The sequence below is a fragment of the Podarcis liolepis genome, assembly GCF_965112155.1.
Source record: "Podarcis liolepis genome assembly, chromosome: 5".
Classification (NCBI taxonomy): Eukaryota; Metazoa; Chordata; class Lepidosauria; order Squamata; family Lacertidae; genus Podarcis; species Podarcis liolepis.
This window is the reverse complement of record NC_139556.1, coordinates 98,686,030-98,712,193: the sequence shown is the minus strand read 5'-3', so window position 1 is coordinate 98,712,193 and position 26,164 is coordinate 98,686,030. Positions and strand designations below refer to the sequence as shown.

At 48.0% G+C, this 26,164-nt stretch overlaps 1 protein-coding gene across 1 annotated transcript; it reads left to right on the top strand.

The window, feature by feature from the left end:
• Positions 1-877: 877 nt before the first annotated feature.
• On the top strand, positions 878-26,164 carry CHRND (cholinergic receptor nicotinic delta subunit). Its single transcript, XM_083504260.1, has 12 exons — positions 878-987; positions 3,577-3,722; positions 5,041-5,085; positions 5,526-5,635; positions 6,677-6,832; positions 7,630-7,745; positions 11,226-11,426; positions 12,100-12,211; positions 13,015-13,129; positions 17,823-18,027; positions 22,485-22,603; positions 25,154-26,164. The coding sequence occupies exons 1-12, from the start codon at positions 942-944 to the stop codon at positions 25,334-25,336; spliced, it is 1,554 nt and encodes a 517-aa protein (XP_083360386.1). The 5' UTR covers positions 878-941; the 3' UTR covers positions 25,337-26,164.

Genomic DNA, 26,164 nt, shown 5'->3' with positions numbered 1-26,164 from the left:
TCTGCTAATCCTTCAATGGGCTTGCTTCACAAGACGAAAAAACCACTAGATGAAGAGAATCACAGAACGGATTCTTTTCGTCTTGCGAGGCACCACTATATGATAAAAAGAACCTTCTTTCTCTTTACATTTCCAACACTTGTTTGATTTAGATTTATACATTTTTGCCAGCTTACTCGGTGTTAGGTACCAATGATATATCATTTTCTTTTCTTTCTTTTTTATAATCTTAAAAAGAATTTTATTAGTATTTTCCACACAACAACAACAACACAAAAGATAACAATACACAACACACACAAAACAACATTCGAAAACTAAACAAGACAAAACAAAACAAAACAAACAAACAAACAAATCCATATCTTACAAGTTAATATTACAAACACTAAAACAACAACAACAAGACATTGATATATCATTTTCATATAATTTTCTCTTAAACCATAACATGCGGTACATTTTATATCCATATTCCACAATTGTTCTTATGGAAACTGCTCCATTTCTGCCCCCAAAACTGGCCCTGCACCTCCATTCCACCTGACACCCCATAGTTTGGCCACAGCACAAAAACTACCCCTTGCATACTGAGGGGTCAGGCTGGGATCGGGGTGCTTTGCCCTTCCGCTGGAGCCCCCCATGTGGGGCAGCTGAAGCCCTGCCAACTCTTTGTCCCTTGTTTACCCAGAGCAAAACATCCCTCTCGGCTCAGAGCAGGGAAGGAAGGGATAGATTTGCTGCCCCTTGTTCCTCAGCCCAGCAGCTATTTTCGAACTCTCCCTCTGCCTGCCCCTGCCAGCCTTGCAGCTGCCGCCATCCGTCCGCATTCCCAAGTCACGGTCCCAGCTCGGACATCCGTCCCCTTCGGGGGGAAAACGGCTGAGGCATTTGGAGGGGGAGTTGGGCACAGAGACGGCACAGGCGACCCGGGTGCCAACATGGACAGGCGGACACTCGCTCTGCTCTGGGTTTTCATCCTCCCAGGTAAGGATGCAGCTGCCTGCCAGAGCCTGCAGACTTGGGCCTAGTGGGAGAAGCCACAGGAGGTCCGCTCAGCAAGAAGGTGGCTTCCAAAGCTGGGAGACTTGGAGGTGGATATGCGGAATGTTTCACTTCTAGTGAGGAGTTCTGGGGTTCAGGCTATTGGCATCAAGAGGAGGGAGAAGGAGGGACTTTTCTGCCCCTTCATGCTATCTATCTATCTATCTATCTATCTATCTATCTATCTATCTATCTATCATCTATCTGTCTATCTATAATCTATCTATATCTATCTATCTATCTATCTATCTATCTATCTATCTAATCTATCATCTATCTATCATCTGTCAATCTATCATCTATATTTCACTAATTTTACATTCATTTTGACATTTCAGAACATTTCACTTCCTTCCCCCTTTCTGCAGTTTCTTAAATTTGTTTTTAACATCTTCTGCATATCCAAATGAACTTAATTTGCTCATTTATTCATCTTCTTTAAGTATATACTCATGAAACTGCAGGTTATTACAATAACCCTGCCAATGTTTTTATCTGTTTATAATTTATCTGTAAATATTCAATAAACCATTTGCATTCTTTTTTTTAAAAAATTGTTATCTTGATTTCTTATTCTTCCATTAACCTTCGCCATTTCTACATATTCCATAAGTTTTTGTATCCATTCTTCCTTTCCTGGGACTTCTGCTTCTTTCCATTTTGGGGCAAGTAACATTCTTGCCGCTGTGGTAGCATAGATGAATAAGTTTCTATACATTTTAGGTAGTTCTCTTCCTATAATTCCCAAATATCCCCCTTCATGTTAAACCAGAACCCCCTGATTCTTGGCTTCCATGTAAAAAAATAAATAAGCTTCTAGCATTTATCGAAGCTGATGGATGAGGCAAAACATATAGGCACCATTCTTCTCATTTTCTATGTGAGAATTTTCACATTTGACTCCCCCAAAATTCTTGTGGATACTTATCTTTCATGCCTTCTTAGAGAACGGCATATTCTTGAACCTGGAACCTTCTTACCAAATGGTGGAGATGGGGAAGGGCTTTGGGCACTCTGCGTTTGCTCAGGGGAACTCTTTTCTTCTCATATTTCATGCTCCAGCGTGGGTGTTCCGGTACAGAGAGCATTGAAAGAAAAGGGGGGTTGTTGTATTGCAGCTGCCTTGACTCAAAAGAGGGGCAGAACCAGAGGGATATTGCATCCAGGTTCAGCTGAAGGGTTAAACTGAGAGCCGATGTGATGTAATGGTTGGTGTGTCAGACCACGACCCAGGAGACAAGGATTCGAATCCCCACTTGGCCAGAAAGCTCTGTGCGGTCTGTGTGTGTGGTTTGGGAGCGGCACAGTCAGGGAAAAAGCAATGCTGTCCAGGGTTGTAAAGACTGCGGAGAGAATAATTGGGTGCACTCTTCCCACCTTGGATCAAATCTATGCTTCCAGGTGCCATAAGAAAGCTGCAGAGATAGTGCAGGATAGTGCGCACCACGGAAATGATCTCTTTCAGCTTCTGCCTTCTGGAAGAGGGTACAGGGTTATAAAGGTACAGGACTAGCCGCCTGAGAAAGAGTTTCTATCCAAATGCGATTTTGATTTTAAACACAGTGTAAGGAGTCTCTATGGCTGTATATTGTATTTAAAAATGGGGTATCAGAGTTTTTAGGGGGCTAACCAGGCTAGGATAGCTGGGATAGCAGGCTTGTTGGTTTTTGAATGTCTTATGTAGATTTTTTCAATTTCGTTGTTCTGTATGGGACAATGACAATAAAGATTATCGTATTGTATTGTATCGTATCGTAGCTCACAGGGTGACACTGTCTCTCAGCCTATCCTACTTCAAAGGGCTGTTGTGAGGAACTCTTCCCACTGATGTCAGCCAGGCCCCGTCACTGCACTGTTTTCGGCACCTGCCAAAAACATTTTCACTTAGACAAGCCAACCCAGGTGGCATGCCCTGGTCCGTGGGGTCATGAAGAGTCGGACACGACTAAACAACTAAACAACAACACCCAGGTGTTCTGAAAGCTGGTGCGAGTTCTAATCTGTTTCTAGCCTACTGTTATTTTAGCAAGTAGATAAATAGGTACTGCTCTGGCGGGAAGGTAAACAGCGTTTCCGTGCGCTGCTCTGGTTCGCCAGAAGCGGCTTAGTCATGCTGGCCACATGACCCGGAAGCTCTACGCCGGCTCCCTCGGCCAATAAAGTGAGATGAGCGCCGCAACCCCAGAGTTGGCCACGACTGGACCTAATGGTCAGGGGTCTCTTTACCTACCCTTCTAAATCCATTTTGGGGGGAGGTATTGCCTTGTTGTTTTTTTATTATGCATTTTTGTGTGTTTTTGTTGTATTTGTGTGTGTGTGTGTGTGTGTGTGTATATACCACCCTGAGTTCTACAGATGAAGGGCGGTATACACATTTTAATAAATAAAAAAATAAAAATAAATGTCTGAGCTTGCAGGAAGGCTGATGAGCTGGAGCAAAGCTCTGCCCCTTCTCTGGCCAGCTCCTGGGATGAACCACTGCAAAAGAGGGGTCTATCTGAGCTCCCCCTGCTTCTTTTCCCTTCTCTCCAGCAACCCTGGGCGTGAACATGGAGGAGAAGCTCATCAAGTACCTCTTTGAGGAGAATGGCTACAGCAGTAAACTGCGGCCCGTAGAATCCAAGGACGAAAGCGTCACCGTCTCCCTGGCGCTGACCCTCTCCAATCTCGTCTCCCTGGTGAGCCCGCCTTCTGGGATCCGTCAGCAACTGCTCACCACTTGTCTTACGTGAAGAGCGTAAGAGCCCCTCTGGATCAGCCCCCAAAAGGCCCATTTGGTTCAGCCTCCTGTTCCCCTACAGGGCCAACTGGATGCCTTTGGGAAGCCCATAGCCCCTCCCCACATCTTGCATTCGGAGGTTGAAGTGAAGGACATGAGGCAGGAGTTGGTAAGGCAGGTGAGCTGTGCACAAGCAAGCTGCCAGCTAGCTCTGCTGAGGCTCTTTTTATTAGCACAATATGCAAAACCAGTCAGATACATTTTGGACTGTGCCCTTTACATCTTCCAATCATGCGGTCGTGGGGTGGTACAAAGTTATTTTGGCACCTGTTTCCACCGCGTCACTTTCCCCTTGAACAATGAATAACGAAGGAGACAAAGGTCACAGGCAGGGCATGGCAGAAAGCTAAGAGAGCAAAGGTTAGATAGAGGGCATGATGTTCAGACAGCTGTGGCTTGTCTGCGGGCGGAAGTGTGCTCCACACCCGGCGGTCATTCCTTCAAGAGGTACACTGCTGCGGAACATGGATGCTCCATTTCACTGTTGTGGCTAGAAGCCCTTGGTAGACTATTGGTAGATGAATTCATAAAGATGAATTCACAGTCAGAGACAGCGATGCGTCTGAATGCCAGTCGCTGGAAACCACAGGAGGTCTGTGCTTGGATCCTGCTTGTTCCCTCAGGCATCTGGCTGGCCAATGTGAGAACAGGATGCTGGACTGGAGAGACCATTGGCTTGATCCAGCAAGGTTCTTATTTTGTCCAAGCTCTGGTTTAAAACCATCTCAGGCAATGGCCATCACCGCAGGGCTACTGTATCGGTGTCCTGTGTTGCAGATCCTGTCCTGCTGGTTAGATCATATAATCCCCAAAAGCCCATCCCAATTTTACAATTGCAATCCCCATAAATTTATTGTGTGCATTCTGAAGAACCGTTGCCTTTCGTCTGGGGTAGATGGACCAACGGTTTGCTTTGGTGTGGTGCAATTTCCTGTCTTCCTGTTCCCCTCTCCTTCTCCTTCTAATTGGAGCAGCCTAATTTCAAAGCCTCAGCATCCTCTGTGACAAAAGCGATGGTACCCAGGGCCGTCTTTAGCATATGCGGCGCCAGGGTGCAAAAACTGGCCAGCGCCCCCAATTTGGGGGGGGGCAGGCCAAAGTTGTTGAGCCTTTTTTAGGGGGGCAGCTCAGAGTTGTTGAGCTTTATTTGGGGGGGGGGCACGCAACTCTCTCCCTTGCCGCTGGGTTTGATCCTCCCTTATTGTGTGTTGTTGCAGAAAGAGGCCGACGAAACTCTGACCAGCAATGTCTGGATTGAGCATGTGAGTAGCAGAATGCCCCTGCCAGCTCCTCCGACCCAAATCAAAGCCTGATCATTGAAGTTTGTGTGTGTGTGTGTGTTGGTTCTCAAACTTAATCCGTTCCGGAAGTCCATTCCAAAACCAATGCGTTCCAAAACCAAGGTGCGCTTTCCCATACAAAGTATGGGACACTGGCCGCTTGTGGCCCATGGGCCTTAGGTTGCGGACCCCTGACCAAGACGTTTAAGAACCAAGGTTCTACTGTATATCTTCATTACTTCCAGCTGAGCTAATATGCTCATTTGAACTCCTGATTCGTGGCGCATTAGGCTTCTGTTTTGAGGGTGTGACTTCATTGTTGATCTCACGCTGTTTGCTGCCGTGAATTTTCTCTATCTCTCTTAACGTTGGCATTCTAGAATTTTTTTTGCAGGCAATTAAAATAAAGTAAATCCCCGCAGGGGTGGATGGACTACCGGCTGAAATGGAACGAGACAGAATTTGGCGGCATCAGTATACTCCGCCTGCGACCAGACATGCTGTGGCTGCCTCAGATTGTCCTGGAGAACAAGTGAGCACCAGCTAAGTCGCCCTTAGGGTTGCCAAATCACTGGGACCACCATGCTCCTCTGCTTTCTGGGGCAGCTGGCTCTGCAGAACCTTAGCGGGCAATGTCTCCCTCCAGGCTGGTTCTTTCCTACATGGGCTGCAGGGCAAGGGTGGCATGTCCTGTGTTGGCACCAGAGGCAAAATGGGAAGTGCTGCCCGGCCCTACCGTTGCTGCACAATCTCCACGGTCAGAAGCAACACCATTTTCCAGCGAGATCACGCCGAAATCTCACGATATCTTGAACCCCCCACGAGATCTTGCAAGATTTGTGGAATGCTCCCCTAGGGAGATTCAGCTTGTGCCATCGTTATACAACCAGGCTTTTGATTAATAATAATAATAACAGCAATAATTTTGTTATTTCTACCCTGCCCATCTGACTGAGTTGCCCCAGCCACTCTGGGCTGCTTCCAACATATATAAAAACATAATAAAACACGACACATTAAAAAGCTTCCCTATACAAGGCTGCCTTGCATAGCGATTAACATCTGATACCCTTTTAAATGTGTTTGTGAGAGCGGGTGGTCGGAATGGGTGGGATATTCGTTTGTCTTTGTTTTGATTATGCATTTTTATATTAGTATTTTTATGCTGCGGACCCCCCTGAGACCTACGGATGAAGGGGGCGGTATACAGATTTAAGAAGTAATAATAATCGTCCTGGAAATTGGCACCAAAGCAACTTCTCCATTGGTGGGGGGGGGGTTACCCATGGGGGGGAAACACCTCAGGGACTTCCACCAACTGAGATGGCAGCTTCACTTCGCCTCCTGGGTGGGCCAGGTCTGGTTTCAGGGGGAGGACAGAGGCCACGGTTCCACGTGGAGAGCAGAAACGCCTGCGTGGACGGGAGGATCGCCTTAGCTTGGCGCAGGATCCCGCCCAGTGTCTCTGCATCCTCCCTGCTTCCTGGAGGCCTGCCTTGCCGCAGCAGGCAGGAAGCAGTTCCCCGGGAAGGACGATGCCCTTCTCAGCCCACGGCTCCCTCTCCCTTTGCAGCAACGACGGGACCTTTGAGGCCACCTACGATGCCAACATCCTCCTCTCCTCGGACGGCAGCGTCTACTGGCTGCCACCCGCCATCTTCCGCAGCGCCTGCCCCATCAACGTCAACTACTTCCCCTTCGACTGGCAGAACTGCACCTTGAAGTTCACGTGAGGAACCTCCAGCGCGTGTGGTTGGGTCCCTAGAAACTGCCACATGGCTCATTCAGTAGAGTGCGAGACTCTTCGCCTCAGGGTCGTGGGTTCGAGCCCAGCGCTGGGAGCAAGATTCCTGCATGGCAGGGGGTTGGACTAGATGACCCCCGGGGTACACCTTCCAACTCTACAGTTTTATGATTCTATTATTCTGATTCACACATTTTTTGGCAAACCATTTCTCCTCGTATGATGCATTTTCAGATGGTAATATACGTATTGCTATGCTCGCTTTACCCTGTCAAGTGCACACTCTCTCTGTTTTGGTACACATTGATCACAGAATTGGTTCCCTTTAATACAGGCACGTCCAACTCCCCAGAGACTGTGATCTACTCCCAGTATAAAAGAATCTGGCAGTGATCTACCCATTGTCATTGGAGGGAGGAGGAGCATGGGGGGTGGATAGATTGCCCAGAGTTGTTGAGCTTTTTTTATTTTTATTTTTTTAGGAGATCCTGCAATCTACCAGGATCAGCCAGGGATCTACCGGTAGATTGCGATCTACTGGTTGGACATCCCTGCTCTAATTCAACCCCTTGTATTGCAGGAGTCACAGCATTGAGGTCTGGGGGGTCGCTGGGCCTGAGGTTCCTGTGTGTGTGTGTGGGGGGGTGTTTTTAAAGGCTTCAAACAGACCGTCCGTCGGTTTTATGAAGTTTGCTTGGTGGGGCAGAGACGGTTCAAAGGCATCCGTGGAACCTTCTGCCACAGGATTCTCTGCTAACTAGCTTTCCGCCTGCCTTTCCCAGCTCTCTGATGTACAGTGCCAACGAGATCAACCTGGAACTAATGTCGAAGGTAGACGAACAGACCAATAAGTCGTACGTGGTGCAGTGGATCACCATTGACCCGGAAGGATTCACCGGTAAGTGGGGGGGGGGGAGCGGGGAATGTCCTTCTATAGGGGGGGGGGGTCAGCTGTGGTGGGAGGAGGTCTCCCAAAGTTGTAGGGCAGAAAACCATCGTCCTCAATGGCTGGGGGAAGATTATCCACCCCCTGGGCTGCATTCCGATGTGGGCAACATGCCAAAGGCCACGTGTGGGCGGTGCAATGAGTGCAATTTTCACTTTTGTACAGCAGCAGTGCCGGATTTATGTATAAGCTAAACAAGCTATAGCTTAGGGCCCCGTACTCTTGGGGGGTCCCCAAAAAATTTAAAGGAAAAAAAGGTGGATGTACATTTCCACAAGATAAAAAACAAATAAAATAAAACCTACATACAGCAACAGTGTTTTGTGTTTTGTGGGCTCCTATGATGTAAGTAATGGGCCCCACCTGCTAGCCTGCTCCCTAAAATATCACTGGTTTGCTCATTTCTATATATAGGGTGCCTACATTCTGCATGCACTGGTGGCATGGCAACATGTAGCATGCAGCTGCAGACTGCAGGGCAGCGCACTTGAACGTAGGTCAAGCTGTTGTACCTGTTATCTAATATTAAAGAGTGCTTGTAGATTGATGATCAGGCAGCATAGACTAAGGGTATGAATCTTATGCCTACTGATTGATTTCATGTAATACATAATTTATTTATTTTGATCCCATTATGGCTTTAGGTACCTATTAGGTCCATAAATTACCATATAGCATACAGCGGGTGCTTGGGTTGCGAACGTGATCCATGCAGGAGGCACGCTCGCAATCCGCAGCACCGCGTCTGTGCATGCGCGGGTTGCCATTCAGCACTTCTGTGCATGTGCAAGCGCCAAAACCCAGAAGTAACCCGAAATCGCGCAACCTGAAGCGTCTGTAACCCAAGGTATGACTGGATATTCAACACAAAAAAGCGACAATTTGTTGTTGACAAAGGACAGCTGGACATATAAAGGGCTCACCCAACCTAAATCCGGCCCTGTACAGTAGGCTAGTTTCAACACACCAACACACCTTTCTCTCCTCCAGGCAGGCATGGTCAGGGTTCAAGGACACATCTCATTCAGGGAGAAGCACCCAAGGTGGGCATGAAGGCGGGCCAGGAGAGGGAATGGCAAGGGAGAAGGGTGTGGCATGGGTAAAGTTTCAGGGGCCAGAAAGAGTGGCTTGGAGGGCCTGAGGTTAGATCTTTCGGTTAGAGAATCCTGGGACCTGTAGTTTACCCTCTCACGGAGAATAATAATAATAATAATAATAATAATAATAATAATAATAATAATAATAATTTATTTGTACCCCATCCTTCCTGGGTCAAAAACCGGGCTCAGGGCGGCTAACAACCAATTTAAAACACTTAATTGTAAAAGCAGCATAACATACAGTATAAAAACATTAATAATAATAAAATTCAAAGTTCAGAAATCAATTTAGGGGAAATCCATCTAATTAACACAGGATAGTCACCAGGGCTAGATGGCTGAATTAGTCCTACTTGGGCCAGTGAGGAGACCAGGGGACTCTGTGGGGTCCCAGAGCGGGTAATCTTCATAAAAAGGGACGGGGAGGGAAGGAAGGGGAATAAAAGATCAGGCTGAATTCAAATTAAAGGCCAGGCGGAATAGCTCTGTCTTACAGGCATGGCGAAAGGAGGTTTAATCCTGCCCTATTAGGGCCCTATTCTCATGGGACAGAGCATTCCACCAGGTCGGAGCCATCACTGAAAAGGCCCTGGTGGAGGATAGTCTGGCTTCCTTACGGCCCGGGACCTCTAAATTATGGTTATTCATGGACCTTAAGGTCCTCTGCAGGGCATACCAGGAGAGGCGGTCCCCTAAACACGAGGGCCCTAAGCCACAATGGGAGAATGCCAAATGTCCACCCTGCCTGCCTCCCTCCTGGTTCATGGGCCTTGCGCGTCTGTCCCCCTCTCCTTGTATGCTCACGACACCCCTGTTAAGAGCTCGGGAGTAATTTTACTTATCAGCGCTCAAGGGAGTCCCTGTGCAGAGTTTCAAGACAATAAAGCATTAAGACATCACTTTGCAACCGCGGCCCATCAATACAAAATAATAATTCCTTGCGTTTATGTGGAACTTGCAGAGCGTTCAAAGCGCTTTCTCACAATTATCTTGTTGTGATCCTCACAGCATCTCCATTTGGCAGATCCAGTAATAACACGGTAATTCACCCTCTTTCGGATCCAATTCGCTGCGTGCCGTCGCTTTGTGTAGCTGGTGGGGGGCAGGGGGAGAAGGGATGGGATGGAGTGGCTGGAGTCCTCAGCAGACGTGCTGCAGCTTTCTTGTTGCAGGACTCCCATCTGCTAACCTCGTTGCAGATGAAGGCTGAGTCAATAACCCCTCAAAAATCAACAGTAGAGAAGAGATGGTTTGATCTTACTGCTCGGTTCATGTTTGCACTGGCTCGGGCTCTCCTGCCTTGAAAATGTCCCCTTGAGCATATGCATAAAGAGATTATTGTGGACTTTAGGAAATGTAAATTGAATATTCAGCCACTCATTATTGAGGGGAAGTGCGCGGAACAGGTCTCGGTGTTTCGATTTCTGGGAATGGAGTTGAGAGATGACCTAACCTGGGGAGAAAACACTAAAGACCTGATGAAGAGAGCACAGCAGAGGTTATATTTTCTGAGAATCCTCCGGAAAAATAATCTCTCAAAGGACCTGTTGATGGCATTTTACCATTGCACTGTTGAGAGTGTATTAACTTATGGTCTGTGTGTGTGGTTTGGGAGCTGCACGGTCAGGAGAAAAACAATGCTGTCAAGGGTTGTAAAGACTGCGGAGAGAATAAGTGGGTGCACTCTTCCCACCTTGGATCAAATCTATGCTTCCAGGTGTCATAAGAAAGCTGCAGAGATAGCGCAGGACAGTGCGCACCCCAGAAATGATCTCTTTCAGCTTCTGCCTTCTGGAAGAGGGTACAGGGTTACAAAGACTAGGACTAGCCGCCTGAGAAACAGTTTCTATCCAAATGCAATTTTGGTTTTAAACACAGTGTAAGGTAGTCTCTATGGGAGTATATTGTATTTAATTATGGGGTATCAGAGTTTTTAGGGGGCTAACCAGGCTGGGATAGCAGGCTTGTCGGTTTTTGAATGTCCGATGTAGATTTTTTTCAATTTCGTTGTTCGAAATTGAGGAGAAAGGAGTAGAGAGGTTACAGCCTTGTACATAGCAGGGAGACGCACAACCAGACACACAGAGGGAAGACTTCCTCAGAACCACGCAGCCAACCAGAGCATGTGTTACCTCAGTAGAGATTGTGCCACTCCGACTGGCTGCTAAGCAACACCGCCATCTCCTTCATGGCTCGTTGACTTTAACATTAACAGAATTAAACTTTAAGTTGCAAACCGAATTAACGCTGCTGCCGTACTTCCATTGGCTAGGAGCCCTCTCCATTCTGGGTTCCTGTGAACTACGGCATACTCTCTCTCTCCCCTATCCAGAGAATGGTGAATGGGAGATCATTCACAGGCCGGCCCGCAAAAACACTGACCCGTGCGCCCCTCGCGACAGCAACAAGCACCAGGACATCACCTTTTACCTCATCATCAAGCGCAAGCCGCTTTTCTACATCATCAACATCGTCACCCCCTGCATCCTCATCGCCTTCATGATCATCCTGATTTTCTACCTGCCTGCTGACTGTGAGCAAAATCTAACCTTCGAGTCCAACCCTGTATGCAGCCACCCCAGACAGGGATCAAACCTGTAACCTTGGCATTATCAGCACACTACTCTAACCAACTGAGCTATCCCTACTGAAGCATGTGCTAATGAGGGTGGGATGTGTAGCACCAGTTCTGGGCTCAATTTGAAGTTCTGGTTTGATCTATAGAGAATTATGTGGCTCAGGACCCCAATGCCCCCAGAATTGCCTCTTGAACTGACCCAGATCCTGCAATCATCATCTGAGTTTCTCCTCTGTCTTCCTCCTCCATGGGAGGCCCAGAGGGTGGCGATATTCTAGAAGGGCCTTTTTAGCGGTGGCTCCCTGTTTGTGGAATACTTTCCCAGGGAGCCACACCTGGCACTATCTTTCTCTATCTGCAGGTGCCAGGCAACTTATTCTTTATTTTTACCTTCACCCAACCTTTTGACCCTTAATTTGAAGGCTCTCAGGTATTTGGAGCCTCTTTTAGTGGGGTGGGTTCCACAAGGCCTGTCTTCTACCTGCACAGGTGTGCTTTGAGTTTTCATTGCTCCTGTTTGTTGCAGTTGATTGCAGCGCTCATACTATTTGTGTGAGTCTCTAAGTCTTGCATCCTAGAGGAAAGTGGCTAATAAACTCCCTTCTGCTCCTCCTTTCGTGCCTTCCAGGTGGGGAGAAGGTGACCCTGGCCATCTCCATCCTGCTGGCTCAGTCTGTCTTCTTGCTGCTGATCTCCCAGCGTCTCCCAGCCACCTCCTTAGCCATCCCTCTCATTGGCAAGTAAGTCTTGCTCTGCCTGGAACACTATCTTGGAGGACTAGGCTATCAAGGTCTAACAGCCGTGATGGCTACGCTCTCCCTCTTGAATCTCCTAGCCTTTCCTTGTGTTCTCAGCCTGCTTGTTCCTTTGTGATCCTTATCATTTTGCATTCTCCCCCTTCCTTGTTCGTTCAGATTATTTCCCTCGTTCAGTATGAATTGTGCAGCTGCCTGGAAGGCAGGGCGCCATCATTTGAAAACATAAATATTGCGTCAGGAAGGCTGCACAGAGGAAGAATGGTGGGAGCTACCCCCTCCCCTTGATCCTGAATCTTCCCAGGAGCAGGAGGACAGTATAAATTTGGAACAGTGGTTTGCAGAGGGGCATAGTTCCGAAGGCAGAAGCTGGGAAATACTGGATGGGGAACAGCTACAATAAGAACAACTGGGAGAGAGAGGGTTAACAGATTCACAGTCTTTGGGTAGCATTCCTCCACCGCCCTCCCCAAGGTCGAGAAGAGCTCAGAAAGTCTCAGAACAGAAAGCGCAGAGCGTACAAGCTCAGATTACAAGACGTAGGAGTGACGTAGATTAATAGGGACAGAGCAGGGAGTAACCTTTAATTGGGAGCACCGCCATTTCTAGGGAGACGTGTTCTTTTGTCTCCACTGGTGATTATTAAAGAATCTAACTGGTAAGATATTCCTTCCCTTTGATCTTATTATTCACTGCCATGGGCGAGGAAGGTGATTCCCCGAAGCCTGACATATTGGCCCCTGTTTCTTTCAAATGCACCTTCTGCCTCTCCCCCCTTCCCTGGGCAGGTACCTGCTTTTTGTCATGCTGCTTGTGACTGCCGTGGGGGTAGCTATCGTCACAGAGCTCAACATCCATTTCCGCACCCCCAGCACCCACATCCTGACCGACTGGACCAAAGAGGTGAGCTGCGAAGGCCGGGTAACAGGGAGGGGGTGGAGATGTGTAAATCCCACATACCATGCACCCAGGAAATACCACCAGCGTGGCAGTGTAGTATAGTGGTTGGTGTGTCAGAGTAGGACCTCTTGGAGACCGGGGTTCAAATCCCCGTTGTTGTTTAGTCGTTTAGTTGTGTTCGACTCTTCGTGACCCCATGGACCAGAGCACGCCAGGCACTTCTGTCTTCCACTGCCTCCCGCAGTTTGGTCAGACTCATGCTGGTAGCCTCGAGAACACTATCCAACCATCTCGTCCTCTCTTGTCCCCTTCTTCTTGTGCCCTCCATCTTTCCCAACATCAGGGTCTTTTCCAGGGAGTCTTCTCTTCTCATGAGGTGGCCAAAGTATTGGAGCCTCAGCTTCAGTATCTGTCCTTCCAGTGAGCACTCAGGGCTGATTTCCTTCAGAATGGAGAGGTTGGATCTTCTTGCAGTCCATGGGACTCTCAAGAGTCTCCTCCAGCACCAGAATTCAAAAGCATCAATTCTTCGGCGATCAGCCTTCTTTATGGTCCAGCTCTCACTTCCATACATAACTACTGGGAAAACCATAGCTTTAACTATACAGACCTTTGTTGGCAAGGTGATGTCTCTACTTTTTAAGATGCTGTCTAAGTTTGTCATTGCTTTTCTCCCAAGAAGCAGGCGTCTTTTAATTTCGTGGCTGCTGTCACCATCTGCAGTGATCATGGAGCCCAAGAAAGTAAAATCTCTCACTGCCTCCATTTCTTCCCCTTCTATTTGCCAGGAGGTGATGGGACCAGTTGCCATGATCTTTGTTTTTTTGATGTTGAGCTTCAGACCATATTTTGCGCTCTCCTCTTTCACCCTCATTAAAATGTTCTTTAATTCCTCCTCACTTTCTGCCATCAAGGTTGTGTCATCTGCATATCTGAGGTTGTTGATATTTCTTCTGGCGATCTTAATTCCGGCTTGGGATTCATCCAGCCCAGCCTTTCGCATGATGAATTCTGCATATAAGTTAAATAAGCAGGGAGACAATATACAGCCTTGTCATACTCCTTTCCCAATTTTGAACCAATCAGTTGTTCCATATCCAGTTCTAACTGTAACTTCTTGTCCCACATAGAGATTTCTCAGGAGACAGATGAGGTGATCAGGCACTCCCATTTCTTTAAGAACTTGCCATAGTTTGCTGTGGTTCACACAGTCAAAGGCTTTTGCATAGTCAATGAAGCAGAAGTAGATGTCTTTCTGGAACTCTCTAGCTTTCTCCATAATCCAGCGCATGTTTGCAATTTGGTCTCTGGTTCCTCTGCCTCTTCTAAATCCAGCTTGCACTTCTGGGAGTTCTCTGTCCACATACTGCTTGAGCCTTCCTTGTAGAATTTTAAGCATAACCTTGCTAGCATGTGAAATGAGTGCAATTGTGCGGTAGTTGGAGCATTCTTTGGCACTGCCCTTCTTTGGGATTGGGATGTAGACTGATCTTCTCCAATCCTCTGGCCACTGCTGAGTTTTCCAAACTTGCTGGCATATTGAGTGTAGCAGCTTAACAGCATCATCTTTTAAAATTTTAAATAGTTCAGCTGGAATACCATCACTTCCACTGGCCTTGTTATTTGCAGTGCTTTCTAAGGCCCATTTGACTTCACTCTCCAGGATGTCTGGCTCAAGGTCAGCAACCACACTACCTGGGGTGTACGAGCCATCCATATCTTTCTGGTATAATTTCTCTGTGTATTCTTGCCACCTCTTCTTGATGTCTTCTGCTTCTGTTAGGTCCCTACCACTTTTGTCCTTTATTATGGTAATCTTTGTACGAAATGTTCCTTTCATATCTCCAATTTTCTTGAACAGATCTCTGGTGCTTCCCATTCTGTTGTTTTCCTCTATTTCTTTGCATTGTTTGTTTAAGAAGGCCTTCTTGTCTCTCCTTGCTATTTTTTTGGGAAATCTGCATTCAGTTTCCTGTATCTTTCACTGTCTCCCTCGCATTTTGCTTGCCTTCTCTCCCCCGCTATTTGTAAGGCCTCGTTGGACAGCCACTTTGCTTTCTTGCATTTCATTTTCATTGGGATGGTTTTCGTTGCTGCCTCCTGTACAATGCTGCGAGTCTCCACCCATATTCCAAATTCCCACTGGGCCGCAAAGCTGCCTTATACCCAGTCAGACCATCTATTGCCTACAGTGAATGGCAGCAGCTCTCTGGGTCTGAGCAGGAATAATAATAATAATAATAATAATAATAATAATAATAATAATAATATATTACTTATACCCTGTCCATTTGACCGGGCCTCCCCAGCCACTCTGGGCGGCTCCCAACAGAATATTAAAAACATGATAAAACATTAAAAACTTCCCTAAACAGGGCTGCCTTCAGATGTCTTCTAAAAGTCAGATGGTTGTTTATTTCCTTGACATCTGATGGGAGGGTGTTCTACAGGGCGGGCGCCACCACCGAGAAGGGCCTCTGCCTGGTTTCCTGTAACCACTTCTTGTAGGGAGGGAACCACCAGAAGGCCTTCGGAGCTGAACCTCAGTGTCCAGGCAGAACTATGGGGGTAGAGACGCTCCTTTAGGTATACAGGACTGAGGCCGTTTAGGGCTTTCAAGGTCAGCATCAACACTTTGAATTGTGCTCGGAAACGTACTGGGAGCCAATGTAGGTCTTTCAAGACCAGTGTTATGTGGTCCTGGCGGCCGCTCCCAGTCACCAGTCTAGCTGCCACATTCTGAATTAGTTGCAGTTTCTGGGTCACCTTCAAAGGTAGCCCCACTTAGAGCGCACTGCAGTAGTCCAAGCGGGAGATAACCAGAGCATGCACCACTCTGGCGAGACAGTCCGCGGGCAGATAGGGTCTCAGCAGGAGTACCAGATGGGGCTGGTAGACAGCTGCCCTGAAGTCTGATGCTAGTGCTACATGGAGTTGTCAGGAATTGAACCCAGGACCTTCTGCATGCCAAGCAAACGCTCTACCATCTGAGCTACGGCCTGTCCCCAAGGACTAATCACTTCCACAAGGAGACTTCCAAGACCCCTGTGTGGGTTAAAGGCCAGTTTTTAGACCTCAAGGCACAGCAGCAACATGCCTTCCAAGCACCCCTATTTTAATTCCCAGAATTACAGAACCATAGAATCATCGAGTTGGAATAGACCACAAGGGCCATCGAGTCCAACCCCCTGCCAAGCAGGAAACACCATCAGAGCACTCCTGACATATGGTTGTCAAGCCTCTGCTTAAAGACCTCCAAAGTAGGAGACTCCACCACACTCCTTGGCAGCAAATTCCAATGTCGAACAGCTCTCTCTTACTGTCAGAAAGTTCTTCCTAATGTTTAGGTGGAATCTTCTTTCTTGTGGTTTGGATCCATTGCTCCGTGTCCGCTTCTCTGGAGCAGCAGAAAACAACCTTTCTCCCTCCTCTATGTGACATCCTTTTATATATTTGAACATGGCTATCATATCACCCCTTAACCTCCTCTTCTCCAGGCTAAACATGCCCAGCTCCCTTAGCCGTTCCTCATAAGGCATCGTTTCCAGGCCTTTGACCATTTTGGTTGCCCTCCTCTGGACACGCTCCAGTTTGTCAGTGTCCTTCTTGAATTGTGGTGCCCAGAACTGGACACAGTACTCCAGGTGAGGTCTGACCAGAGCAGAATACAGTGGCACTATTACTTCCCTTGATCTAGATGCTATACTCCTATTGATGCAGCCCAGAATTGCATTGGCTCTTTTAGCTGCCGCGTCACACTGTTGGCTCATGTCAAGTTTGTGCTCAACCAAGACTCCTAGATCCTTTTCACATGTACTGCTCTCCGCCCTGGCTTCTGATTTGATCCTAGAAAGTCCCAGGGATGAGCTGGTGCTTGCAGCCAGCACTGGTTCTTGCGTTGGTGCTGTGTTTTCGCTGTGTTTTGCGGCACCCAAAGATGGACACCCCAATTTCATGTGCCCCGATTTTCTTTAGGGGAATGTTGGAGGGGATGCAGTCATGGGATATTCCTCCCAACTGTTATAAGAAAAAACTGCTCCTTTTCCCTTATCCAAGAGCCCACATAGAGTCCTTAAGTGGGTCCCCTATCGGTGGGAGAAAATAACAGAGGCCAAACAGAGAATATTGAGAAGCAAAGCAGTTAGTAAGCCTGGTCTTTATTAAACTGTTGCAACAGGGTCCTCACTCACCACTCGCAGGAGGGAGGAGGAACCCTGAACAGTGGCATGCAAGCCCTTATATAGACTTTTGGAATTGCCCACCCTGTAGCCCAAGACCACCCCCCAAAACATCATACATACATCACAGAAGGAGGCGGTCCACAGCAGAGATCCTGCCTGCCAGGATACCTGATAGTGGTCACTGATTGCTTTACCTGGGCAGCCTGGCTATTCTTTTGTGATGGTTAATATTTAGTCCCTGAGTCCAGGTCACAGACTCACTCTATTCATACACAGATGCGCCCTTAAAACAGGATTCGTAAGCAAAAAGACTAAGGGAAGGCAGAGGAATATTTGAGAGAGTCAAAATGGCTTCAGGATTGCTCTCCTGTACTGTTTCAGACACGTGGTTTATATACTTATGCGTGACTTTGCCTTGGACATTTATGAACATTTACATTATATTTGAGTGCTTAGAATTCTTATGACGCTACCTCCCCCAACCTTTCTGCTTCCCTGTCTCCCCAATGCTGCAGTTTTTCCTGGAGACCCTCCCTCGCCTCCTTCGCATGTCCAAACCGGCCGAGAGTGAGCCCGAACACAGGCTGGTGATCCGGCGGTGCAGCTCTGTGGGCTACATTGCCAAGGCGGAGGAGTACTTCACCGTGAAGTCCCGCAGCGAGCTGATGTTCGAGAAGCAGTCGGAGAGGCACGGCTTGGCTAGCCGCATCACCCCTGCCAGTGAGCTTGCGGGGGGGGCAGAGGGTGGCCACTGCTCCCAGGGGGCCAGAAGAGGGTCACCATCTCAGAGGGCTTGGAGAGAAGACGAGGCAGAACTTACGGAGGGCAGGACAGGTGCATGAAAACATGAGCCCTGATGGCACAGACCCAAGAGACCACATGCTCTTCTCAACAGTTTTCTGCGGGCCATACAGTGGTACCTCTGGTTGCGAACGGGATCTGTTCCAGAGCCCCGTTCAGAACCTGAGCAGAACGCAACCCGCACCTGTGCATCTGTGGGTCACGATTTGCTGCTTCTGCGCATGCTCGTGATGTCATTTTGAGCGTCTGCGCATGCGCGAGCGGCAAGACCAGGAAGTAACCCTTTCCTGTACTTCCGGGTCGCCACAGGACACAACCTGAAAAGATTTAACCCGAAGCGTCTTTAACCCGAGGTATGACTGTATTTTATTTTGTTCCATCTCGTTTTTAATTTGTATACCGCCTTTCTATATTACTACGCACAAGGCAGTCTGCAAAGCTGAAGAAACAGAAAATAGACAGATCTAATAACAACCTGATCCAATGCACAAAAGTCATAATGAAAACATAACTTTGAAATGAACAACCTATATCGAACAAAGCAATATTCAACCATCCATTAGAATATAATAGAATTAAATATCAGCAGATGATAATTAAACAGTTTACACTTAACAATTATGATAAAGAACTGCAAAACTATAATCAATAAAAATAACATCAAGACACAACGCATAAAATACCACAAGACATGCAAAACCAGGTAAAAGGGTCAAATCGAGAAACAAGGAGGCACAAGTTATAAAATTATTATTTTTTAATATACCTGGTGGGCAGGGCCAGAGGCAAAAGTGGGTTTTACGGTTGCAAAGGAGGCTGGTTTCTATGCCCACTCACACGCCCCTCTCTGCCCTCAGTCCACGCAGGTAAGAGGCATGGTCAGAGTTCTAGGACATAGTCCAGCCAGGCAAAAACACTCCAGCAGAGGGTGAAGGGGTGTGTGGCCTGGGGAGACTCCCAAGGGCCAGAGGGAGAGGCCTGGACTTCTCCCCCCCCCCCCCGCCCATCAGCATGGGGCTCCTCTACCCTTGGTCTATCTGGCCCAGCATCTTCTTCTCGCAGTGGCCAACCAGATACCTCAAGCAGCACCTGAGTGCTCAGTTATCAATAATAATAATAATAATAATAATAATAATAATAATAATAATAATAATAATTTATTTATACCCCGTCCATCTGGCTGGGCTTCCCCAGCCACTCTGGGCAGCTTTCAACAGAATATTAAAAATACAATAAATCATCAAAGATTAAAAGCTTCCCTAAACAGGGCTGCCTTCAGACGTCTTCTAAAAGTCAGATGGTTGTTTATTTCCTTGACATCTGGTGGGAGGGCGTTCTATAGGGCAGGCGCCACCACCGAGAAGGCCCTCTGCCTGGTTCCTTGTAACCTCACTTTTTGCAGCAAGGGAACTGTCAGAAGGCCCTGGGCACTTGGCCTCAGTGTCTGGGCAGAACGATGGGGGTGGAGACGCTCCTTCAGGTATACTGGACCGAGGCCGTTTAGGGCTTTAAAGGCCAGCACCAACACTTTGAATTTTGCTCAGAAACATACTGGGAACCAATGTAGGTCTCCACCACTGAATCTCAGTGGAACCTCCTTTGGTTGCTTTTTATGAGAACTGAAACGAGCCTGAGGGAGGCTTCTGCACCAGGATGTAATGATCCTTTAAAAAGTCTTAACCAACCTACATAAAATATGCATTATAATTACACATCAGGTTAGATGTGAAAAGCAAGGAAAGTTTAGAAAGAATTATAAACTGACACACATGTGTGTGTCCAGTCAGTAGAACCTCCGCTCTGGTTCACCGTGGCTCAAATTCAAACTGAATTTTTATCTAACACCAGAGCACCATCTCCAAAACACGCTGGCTGCCAGGGAATTCGAATATTGTTTTTATAGACTGTAAATTTAGCTGGTGGATGTAAACGTTTGGGTTGTAAATTTTTTATGCCTGCCTTGCACTGCCGCTGTGGGCTGTGCTTTTTATTATTGCTGTTATCAGAACAGCAGCTTAGAAATATTGTTCATAAATAGATAAATGCTTGAAAGCCCGGGAACTGACGATGCGCTAATCTGCATTTGTCAACACTGCAGGGTTGTTGCAATGGGAAGGGGGGGGACAGAAGAGCTTGAGCCCCTTTTTTGCAGCCCCCACTTCTTAGCGAAGGGACCTCTGTGATCACACACCCCCATCTGCTTGTAAATTGTGGAATGTTTATTCCAAAAACGTTATGCAGCCAACTCGGTGGCAACAATTCGCATGGCGACTAATTTATACTGCAGAGGGAACACAGAAATCTTGCAAATCAGTGGCAAACCAGACTGAGGCGCCTTCAAAACACCCTCAGCCGCCCCTGGGCAGATTAGAGCCTCTGTAAGCAGAGAAGCAGAGGTGGCCCTTCCCATCTTGCCGCCTGAGGCGAAACAGGAAGGCGCTGCCCTGCATGCGAGACGTATTTTTCGCTCCATACGACGCGCCTGACCATAAGACCCACCTAGTTTTTAGAGCAGGAAAACAAGAAAAAATATTCTGAACGAAACAGTGGATGTATGATTTTTGTGGTTCATGCTGTGGCCCCAGGCATGTAATCTGATGCTGAATTTGGGGTCACCCAATGCAAAAATCCATGGGTTTTTACCTCCCCCCTCCCAGGCAGCCTCCTCTAGGTCCCTTATCTCTCTTCTGATCCCACCGATCAGCTGTTTCCTTTCAATACTCCCTTCCGTCTTGTTTGCCTTAGTGTCTTTTCCTTAGCTGGAGCAGTTTTTTGCTCCTCCTTTTCTCCTAATTTCTCTCCTTATTGCTTTAGTCTTCCTGTTTCCCCCCTTTGCAAGTTTGCTGTATTTACCTCCCCACTCCCAGGCAGCCTCCTTTATCTCTAGCGTCCCTTATCTCTCTCCCTGATCGGCAAACAATCAGCGGCCTGCTTTTTCTCTCCATAAGACGCACAGACATTTCCCCTTACTTTTTAGGGGGGGGGAGTGCATCTTATGGAGAGAAAAATATGGTACATACACTCTTGACACCCCCACTGAAGCCTCACTTACTAGGGTCAGAAGAAGGCAGCTGAGGACTGTCCTCTGTGAAGTGGACTGAATGGCCACCCAAGTCTCGCTGTGGCCCAGGTTTGGTTCCAGTGGGTGGCCAGGGGAGGCCTCTCTCGGGCTGGCAAGGGGCCCTGCACCCCAGCAGCAGCTCCAAAGATCAGAGAGGATATTCTCGACACATTGCAGGGGGTTGGACTAGATGACCACGGGGGCCCTTCCAACTCTACAGTTCTAGGATTCCATGAAGCCCCTTTTTGATTATGAGTCCACTGAGGTCATCTTGATTACGGATGGATGAATCTGTCAGCTGTGCTTAATATGCACATTTCTGCAAAGAAGTTTTCCCTAATAAAATGTGCTTTTGCTTCCCCAAAATGCAGAATGCCGCAGTGAGGCTCCTTACGGGGTCCTTGCCGTGGGATCACATTCATCCAGTGCTTTACCAACTGCACTGGCTCCCGGTGGAGTACAGGGTCAGGTGTAAGGTGCTGGTTTTGACCTTTAAAGCCCTATGCGGCCTAGGACCCATGTACCTATGGGACTGCCTCTCCTGGTATGCCCCGTGGAGGACCTTATGGTCCACAAATGACAACATTCTGGAGGTCCCAACCCTCAAGGAGGTTAGATTTGTCTCAACTAGGGCCAGGGCATTTTCAGTACTGGCCCCGACTTGGTGGAACGCTCTGTCACAAGAGACCAGGGCCCTGCGGGACTTGATATCTTTCCACAGGGTCTGCAAGACAGAGCTGTTCCGTCTGGCCTTTGGTTTGGACTCAGTCTGACCCTTATGTTTCCCTCCCCTTATGGTCTTGATCTATCGGATACTCTTAAAATGAGGCTGCATTTTAAATTGTATTTTAACCTGTATTTTAAATTGGTTCCCCCCCATTATGTTTTTACTGTGATTTTATTGGTGTTAGCCGCCCTGAGCCTGGCTCTGGCCGGGGAGGGTGGGGTATAAATAAATGTATTATTATTATTATTATTATTATTATTATTATTATTATTATTTTGATACAGACTTTATATGCAGCCAACACATTTTTGTGCCCATTGCTTGGCTGGAGAACTGCACTGTGAAGGAAGGCTGTACGTTTCCCCCCAGAAACCGCAAATTGGGTAGCTTGACCCTGAAGTGCCAGCTGAACTGAATTCCTCCCTCCACCCATCATAGCCTAGTTTGCTTGATCTGGGAGCTGGGACCCAAATTCTGTGCTGCCCTCTAAGTGGCTGCCTTCACCCTGCATTTGTGAGGAAACCCTCCCCCCCCCCCCCGTTTCCTGGATGTAACCTGCTCACCGCTTCTCTCCTCTCTGTCCGCTAGGGCCAAACCCCCACGGGGTGGAGGGCACACAGGAACAGCTCTACAATGAGATCAAGCCGGCCATCACGGGAGCCAACTTCATCGTGAAGCACACGCGAGACAAGAATGACTACAATGAGGTGGGCTTGGCAGAAGCGTCACGGCTCTTCTCTGGTTTACCTTTGGTTCCTCTGAGCCCACAGCTCCTTGCTAGTGCCTTAGATTACAAAGGATTCCTCCTCAGCAATCATCGATGCCCCGTCCGCACTACACATTTAAAGCAGTATCATTCCACTTTAAATGGTCCTGGTTTTCCCCAAAGAATCCTGGGATCTGTAGTTTATTGTTTGGTGCTGAGAGTTGTTAGGGGACGCCTGCTGCCCTCATGGAGCTACAGTTCCCAGGGGGGTTTAATAATTATTTATTTATTTATTTATTTATTTATTTATTTATTTATTTATACCCTGCCCATCTGGCCAGGCCTCCCCAGCCACTCTGGGCGGCTTCCAACAAAATATTTAAAAAACCCTCTTCCCAGGGAACTCTGGGAATTCGATGCTCTGCTGGATTTTAACCCTTGCTGGATCCAGGAGATTAGGAGGGACTGAGGCTAAATCTCTGCCAAACATACAACCATTTTTAATGATGCTAAATAATCTTAAATAGCAATTATTATTTTAGAGCGGCCTTGTACCAAGTCAAATCATTATTCCATGTAGCTCAGAGCTGTGCGGCACTGACTGGCAGCTGCTCTCGAGGGTTCCCGGCAAGGGCTATGGAATGGCTCTCCTAGAAGGTGCCACTGGGGAGGAACCGGGGACCTTGTACGTGCCACGCCTGTACCTGCAATTTTGCAATACGGCAGGCTCGCAACTTGCAACGCATTTAACTGCGGGGTTGCAGCTTTACACATCTGGCAGCTGGTCAGCCGACACCACACAAATTAAGCGTATGCAAGGCGGAGAGATTAAAAGCTCTTTTCCTGCCGCAGAAATGACTTCTAAGCTTTCCACGTTGCTTCCCGGGCTCTGGGAAGGTCTGTTTGGCTCTAGAAGGCTCTCTGCCTTCTGGTTTCATGGGGAGCAAAGCCTGCCTGGCATGCCAGCTTTGAGAAATTAAGGATGGTCACACAGGGGCAGTTCCGGGGTTGCTATGTGTTAAGTCGTGGGCGAACATATCAGACGACACAGCGATTCTTCAAACAGCTCTTGTTTATTCCAAGGCCAGAACAGAACTGAACTGAAGAGCTCAGTCAGCCTGCTTATATAGAGCTCCAGAACATGTAACTGTAGCAACTTTCTAAAACTATCCAATCACTGAACGTCACTTTCGATCCTTCATTTGCATAACTATCTACAGTATCCCCCTGCTGGCCCAGGGTGAGAACTTCAGTACATAACACTATGACTTCCTGACAGTAAGAGCTGTTCGACAGTGGAATTTGCTGCCAAGGAGTGTGGTAGAGTCTCCTTCTTTGGAGGTCTTTAAGTAGACGCTTGACAACCATATGTCAGGAGTGCTCTGATGGTGTTTCCTGCTTGGCAGGGGGTTGGACTCGATGGCCCTTGTGGTCTATTCCAACTCTATGATTCTATGATTCTATGATTCTATGACTATGTGCCGTCTTGGCTTTCCACATGTGCTGGTCCAGGTCTGGTCCAGAATCCAAAGGTTCCGCTGGGAGTCAGTCTGACAGGGCCAAGGCAGGACACGAGGCAGGAAACCAGGCAAGGACAGGTACAGGATCTCAGGCAGGTTCTAGCAAACAGCAATGTTGCTCCCGCAACCTGGGGCAGGGTCCGACAGCCTTTTATCTTTGTCGGGGTAATGGGCAGTCCTGATCCCCCAGCGACTCACCTCCCTGTTTCACCCGAAGGTGAACACTCCTCCTGCGAGTACTCAGGTCTCTCCTTCTCTCAGACCTTAGTCTCTGCATCTCGGGAGACGTCGGTGGGTTACTAGACCCAGGGCCGTCTCAGCCTCTCCTGACCAAACTGGTAGTGGAGCAGCTGTAAGTGATGGCCCAGCTGGAGGCAACGAGGTCATCCCCGCACCTGGAGCCAGGCTCAGGCCCCTGACTCGGCCCAGCTGGTGCTTGTTGCAGGGGAACCTGTGCAGACTGGGACTCTTCAGGATCAGGCCCCAGACTTGGTTCAGATGATGTCTGAGGCAAAGGATCCGGTGCGGACTGAGACTCCTCTGGTTCCGAGTCCGAGCCCGAATCCCAGGCTATCACACCACACAATCGCCACCCCCTGCCAAAATGTAACCTCTCCTCAAGTTGGGAGCCTCAGTTGTATCCCAACTGAGCCCTGCCCTCCCTTTGCATCCTTCATCTCTGGCTGCGTACACCAACCGAATGACAGGACCAGCCTTTGGCTCATGTGCCGCGGAGGCTGGATGGTAATCTGTCATGGATGCTTTAGTTGAGAGGGGGTTGGACTAGATGACCCTCGGTTCCCCTTCTCTACAATCCCATTATTCTCTGCTGCGCAGCCCAGCTGTCAAGAGGGCGTCCTTGGATACCCTCACTTCTGTGTCAGGCTGTGGTGCAGAATGTACTGTATGCATCGACCGGGAAATGGGAAGGTTTGTGTATGCTTGAGTTGGCCCGTGACCTCTGTACATTGGGGGGGAGGGGGGATTTCGTGGTCTTTGGGCCCTTCCGAACCTTGCGATTTCATTGGCAGGAGATAGACAACTGGAACAGCATTGCCCGCACGGTGGACCGCCTTTGCTTCTTCCTGGTCATGCCCGTTCTGAGCCTCGGCACCTTGTGGATCTTCCTGAACGGGTCCTACAACCACCCTCCCCCCTTGCCCTTCGAAGGGGATCCCTACGACTACAATGAAGTGAACAAGAATTACATCTAGAGCTGGAGGGGACCCTTGACCCCCATCTCCCCAGATTCAGAGGGCTGCACCAGGCCCTTGACTCCATTTGAGATCCGGTCTTCTTCCCTTCCTCTTACCTGTGAGATGGGACACAGCCCGTACTAACTCACACTCGCCTCCCAAGCCAGCTGGCGTGTTGCATTCTCTTAAATTGTTTCTGCTTTTCTGCCTTGTCCCTTGCGATGCAATAAAAGCTGTGTGTCCCAAGCGCTGGCTCCGAAACTACAGGGAGAACATGTTCAGGCAGAAGAGTCCTGGATAGTAAGGGGGAAAGGTTGACGTAACTTTTCTTAGGCAATGTGTCTCTTTGTGAGGAAAACCACCCTCACTACGTTCCACACAAAAATTTGTATCTCTTTCCATCACTGGTAAATTCTTGCACGTGACAGAGAAATATTATAAGCTGCCTTATGTCAAGTCAGATACCATTGGTCCATCTAACCTAATATTGTCTGAACTATGGAAAAGCCAGCCATGCAAAGCTCCTATTGGGCAATGCCTGTACCGTCACCAACACTACTTCCTGATGCAGTTTTTCAACATCCTGCAGTCCAATACAGACTTACCTGGGAGTAAAGGTGTTTCCAGATTAGGGATGGACAAATCTGAACGTGTCAGTTTCTCTTTTATCCAATCTTAGATTCAGTTCCCCACATATCAGTTTGCATTTTTTAAAAAGAGTCCTTATGAAATATTTTCAGCATTTAGTGTGCATTTATCCAACATATACTCAGTTTTGTATGCAGTTTTGACTAATATAGACATTTTCCAATGCATTTTCAGTAATAAACTGCATTTTAAATTTTA

What these genes read in the sequence shown, in the direction of transcription:
- CHRND (XM_083504260.1), top strand. Translation starts at nt 942, where the DNA reads ATGGACAGGCGGACACTCGCTCTGCTCTGGGTTTTCATCCTCCCAG. An exon ending in GCAATGTCTGGATTGAGCAT is followed by an intron (nt 5,086 to 5,525) that starts GTGAGTAGCAGA and finishes AAATCCCCGCAG; the next exon opens with GGGTGGATGGACTACCGGCT. An exon ending in TAGCCGCATCACCCCTGCCA is followed by an intron (nt 18,028 to 22,484) that starts GTGAGCTTGCGG and finishes TCTGTCCGCTAG; the next exon opens with GGCCAAACCCCCACGGGGTG.